This window comes from Mytilus edulis, chromosome 6 (genome assembly GCF_963676685.1).
Source record: "Mytilus edulis chromosome 6, xbMytEdul2.2, whole genome shotgun sequence".
NCBI lineage: Eukaryota > Metazoa > Mollusca > Bivalvia > Mytilida > Mytilidae > Mytilus > Mytilus edulis.
In genome coordinates this window covers 9,142,332-9,147,046 of record NC_092349.1, presented here as the reverse complement: position 1 = coordinate 9,147,046, position 4,715 = coordinate 9,142,332, and the positions used below count along the sequence as shown (strand labels likewise).

Here is a 4,715-nt window from a genome sequence, read left to right as displayed (position 1 = left end):
ATGATTTTTTTCATATAGTGATATAAAGTATATATATCAGGTGAGGAGTGTTCTAGCACTTTTTCTGCCGTACATTTGGACTGCACTACTTAGGTACAATTTTGCTGATTATTCACTTTATATATGTATACACACGGCTGGTAACGCTACGCAAATTTTCACATTTTGGTTCCTGTGGATAACTATAGTGTATGTATGACTTAATAACTTTATTTTTTAGATAGAATTATGTTGCAGAGCACTTACCTTTGATAATTCAGTTTTTTTTTTTGATTGATAATTTCAGTAATTTGTGACAATTTGAGCCATCTCTCTTGATAATTGTTTAGTTGTGATAAATTCATAATTCTTGTATGAAATAAGCCCGTTTTTAATCTTAATTGATATTCCTTTTGTCTATATTATAAATCTACAAGCTTTGTGAGAAATTTATATAATTTTTGTACAAGGGTTATGCTCGAAAATTTGCTGTGTATTGATCGCAAAAGGTGTCATAATTAAACTTGTGTTAATTTTTGTATTTTTTTTATGAAACTCGATTTTTCTGTTGAAACAAGAGCTTGAATGCGTTTTTCTTTTTATTTTGTAGCATTTTACCTGCATTTCGTGCAATAAGGACATTATTTGAAGACCTGTCGTATTTTATATAGTACTGTTGGATCTAATCTGGTACAAACTTTCTGTGGTGACAGAACACTCACGAATTATATAATGTTATAGTGATCTTCGTGTCATTTGCATTGAACTGCATGTAATTTATCTTAACGATAAGACATTGGAGGTCTCAATCCATAATAGACATACACTATGTTGTGTTGGATATATGTCGTTTTACTAACACAGCCGTTCCATTTTGCATCGACATCTTTGCTAAAAAATGATGACACGAATCACAAGTTGGCAGTCGTTATAGGTTTGTAGTACCTATGTTGATATTTTAATTTGGTTCTTTTTGTAGAATATACTCTACTTAGTGTATCTTAACCTCATTCGCTAGTACATCTATTGATAAAGATCTTTGGAGAAAGGGGTCGATCAAAGTAAGAAAAATGGTGTGATTTCTAATGAGGCATTTATCAATTACAGACGTCGAATCAAGCACTATAGTTTACCGTTTGGCATTCAATAATTAGCAAAACCCATAACTCACAGGTAGCTTTAAAAAGCCGACACGACAAGAGTAAAACAACTGAAACGAGAAAAATAATGGCTTGACACAAAGCAATGAATGTAAAACAAATGTGATCAACAACAACAAATATACATACTGTAATTAAACAAAGAAAGACCAAATAATAAAGATGTTGCAAATTACATATTTGGTTGGTCTGTTATTCTAAAAAAGAATTACTGTTGTTCTTCTGGTTTCAGAGCAGTTTGAACGTTTGAATCGGGAATTACAGACCATGAAACAGAAGTTAGACACGACTTTTGAAGACAATCATTTACTTAAAATGAGGGTAGACATTCAGTCAAAGGACATTAAAGAAGTTTTAGAGACGAATGCACATTTAGAAGAACGATTAGATACAGTATTTGAAGAAAACAGATATTTGAAGAACATTCTAATCACATTTTTGGAAGATAGAGATACCGACGTGCACGTACCGAATAACAACGAACAAAACGAAAACGAAATGGGAGTATCTACTTCTGTAAGTGAACCCGTTTTGTTAAGTGACCACTCAAAGGGTAGGCAAGCAAAGACACAGAATGGCAAAATATTGCCGAGCGAATTCCAGAAAGAGAAAAGACTATTTCTTCAGGATAACAGTAAGAATTGCTATGTATAAGGATCTGAGAAAAATCGCAACAAAGTTCAAAGGTATACGTCATTGAGCTGGAAACTCTCCAAAATATACAACTTTTGAGAAGTTTTTCGACATGCACTTACACCCAAAAACTCCTATGTCACAATACATTTGTCATCATATCAGAGTAAGAATCGATTGTTTGGTTACGTCGTTAACATCAATTGACCTCGGTTCAACAGGTGTTACTCATCCATGTTAAAACTTCAGATTGTGAATTGAATGAGTGTCTAGAAATACTGTCTAAATACGGACAGACTTGTTACCAATAGTTAATATACTATACTCAAAGAAAGTTTTGCTACACACTTTATTTGAGATTAATGAGGGTACTTATTTTAGAACTCATCTCTTACACGAAAACTCTCCAAACGATCACAAAGAAAAAACAGCTTTCCTTGATGTTGAATCTACTAAAAGAAGAAAACTTGATAAACATTGAGAAAAATTGGGTTATAAAAAAATGTTACGCGAATTCGTAGAAAAGGTTGAATTCAGCGGGGTCAATGCATCAGATTACATCAAAATCACAATAACGTCAATCTCATGTGTTTTCTGCATTTTCGAACAAGATCATATGCCAAAAATGGTAAAGATATTTTGAATTTCAATTTTGATCCTTCCGTCAGCTCACAATTTGAGGACAGTGTAGGTGTCTCAAAAATTTACCAACATAACTGTTAATTCTTTTGAAAGCACAAATGATTGAATATAGAATAAATGCACACTTTAAAATATATTTCTGTTTTACTTTATATTCAGTCAGTAATTGTGTTTATACATTTATTTGAGTTCTAAAGATAACTATACTTACGAAAAAAGTACTTTTTAAACCAAAAAAGTGTTATCGTTTTGATGTAGTTGGTTGTCGATTATTCGAATTTATTTGTTTGAAAATCCCGTCATTAAAAAAAACATCTATGTATTATCTAGGCTTGGTTGATAATGGTTTAGTAAAAGAGTCGTATAGTTACCAAATTGTCCAAAACCGAATGAAAACATGATATAATGGGGATTCATTTATATTCGTGGGATTCCAATGATCGTTGATTACATGCTAACCACGAATTGTAGTGTTCAACGAAGTACAAAATTTCTTTTGGCTTGCATTCAATTTTCGAAAACCACAAAAATTTTGTCTTAGACCACAAACGATTGTACCCAGGGGAAAAAAATTAATCCACAGTAGGTGTTATTAACATAAGAATGGCGGTAAATTTTAACAGCACCACTATTGTTATCAATTTCAACAAGAATATTGATCAAATGCTTCAATGTTGTTTTTTTTTTCATCCTGCATGCGGCATTTGGTTTATGTTTTTGATTAGTGATTTGAGCATATAATTTAATTTTGAAAAGGATTAACGTGTCTCATATATCTTAAGAGAGTTGGCTTATCAGTTTCAAAGTCATTAACTTTTCAAAACACTAGTTTATATTAATAGGGGATTAATAAAGGAATCCAAAGAGCAAAAAATATATATAAGTCAGCGTGCTTGTTTTCGAGATATCAGCCATTTAAATTTTGGCGGGAAAATATTCTCTCTTGACTTTTCATAGTTTTATCATTGACAAGTTGCAGTTCTCAAAAACTGTTAAAAAGTAATTAAATTTTTATCAGACTTTTACAGATGGATTATCATTGTTCATGTAAAAGATTTACAAAAAGAAAATGGGGGTCACCGGGCAATTTTTTTCAATGCATTCAAATGGATAAAACCAGAGGATTCCGAAAATCTGACAAAAAATCCAAAACATGACAAGCCAGCTTCCTTAAAGGTAGGGATGTTATATAGTTTTAATGGTATTAATGTCCCATTTATGAGCATTATGTTTTCTGGTCTGTGTGCCAGTTCGTTAATTCGTCCGTTCGTCAGTTCGTCTGTTCCACTTCAGGTTAAATTGTGGTCAAGTTGGTGAAGTTGAATTTCAATCCACTTGAAACTTAATACAAATGTTCCCTATGATCTTTCTAATTTTTATGCTACATTAGAGATTATACCCCTATTTAGCGGTCAATTGAACATAGAAAATGATAGTGCTATTGGGGCATCCGTGTACTATGGACACATTCTTGTTTTTATTTTTTGTATAATGATGTATATTAAATTGTGACACAATAATAAAATATTTACTTACTTGCCTACTTGCGTACTATTACATTGAGTGTAATATGTACCTTTGACTTCTTTATATTTTTTTCTGTTTTAGTCTTAACACAGTTACCTGCGATAATTGCTTTCTCTGCACAATTGACTGGAGGACACATTCAACTCGGTCAGCAGCAAACTGTTGGTTACAATACAGTAATCACTAATATTGGAAATGCTTATGATTCTAGACATAACCATTTCATCGCCCCGATAAAGGGTCTATATCTCTTATCGTTCACTGGAATGAACAAAGATGGCCCAGATTTTTACCTAGAAATGGTAAAAAACGGAAACCAGATTGCACTAGTCTATTGCAGTTATATGACAAGCCATATGGGTAGTCAAATGATAGTCGAAGTCCTTGAGAAAGGTGATGTAGTTTTGGTTAGGCCTCCTCATTTCGGCGGACCTTTTCATCTTAATGGAGGCGGTCCATATAATACCTTTACAGGGATACTGTTGTTTGCAGTTTAAACATAAATAAAAATTGTTACAATACCTTCTATTTTATCTTTAAGCAATGTTCTTCTATTTCAAATTGATACTTTTAGTTATTGAACCAAGTATTCATTGTGGTAAATTTGATGAATATTCATTTCTAAAGTGTTCCACGTGGCATCATGAATTATTAATTGTTACATAATATCTGTGTCACATAATCACAGATATGCTACAACCAAATAAAAATTATCCCCGATAGACGAAAGCATGGACAGGTGTATTGGTGAGCGTGAGTCAGAAGGGGGATGTT

At 32.4% G+C, this 4,715-nt stretch overlaps 1 protein-coding gene across 1 annotated transcript; it reads left to right on the top strand.

Moving 5' to 3' along the window:
• The first annotated feature begins 589 nt into the window (after positions 1 to 589).
• LOC139527062 (uncharacterized) lies at positions 590 to 4,462 on the top strand. The gene is made up of 3 exons (XM_071322325.1): positions 590 to 913; positions 1,372 to 1,773; positions 4,023 to 4,462. The coding sequence occupies exons 1-3, from the start codon at positions 808 to 810 to the stop codon at positions 4,436 to 4,438; spliced, it is 924 nt and encodes a 307-aa protein (XP_071178426.1). The 5' UTR covers positions 590 to 807; the 3' UTR covers positions 4,439 to 4,462.
• The last annotated feature ends 253 nt before the right edge of the window (positions 4,463 to 4,715 follow it).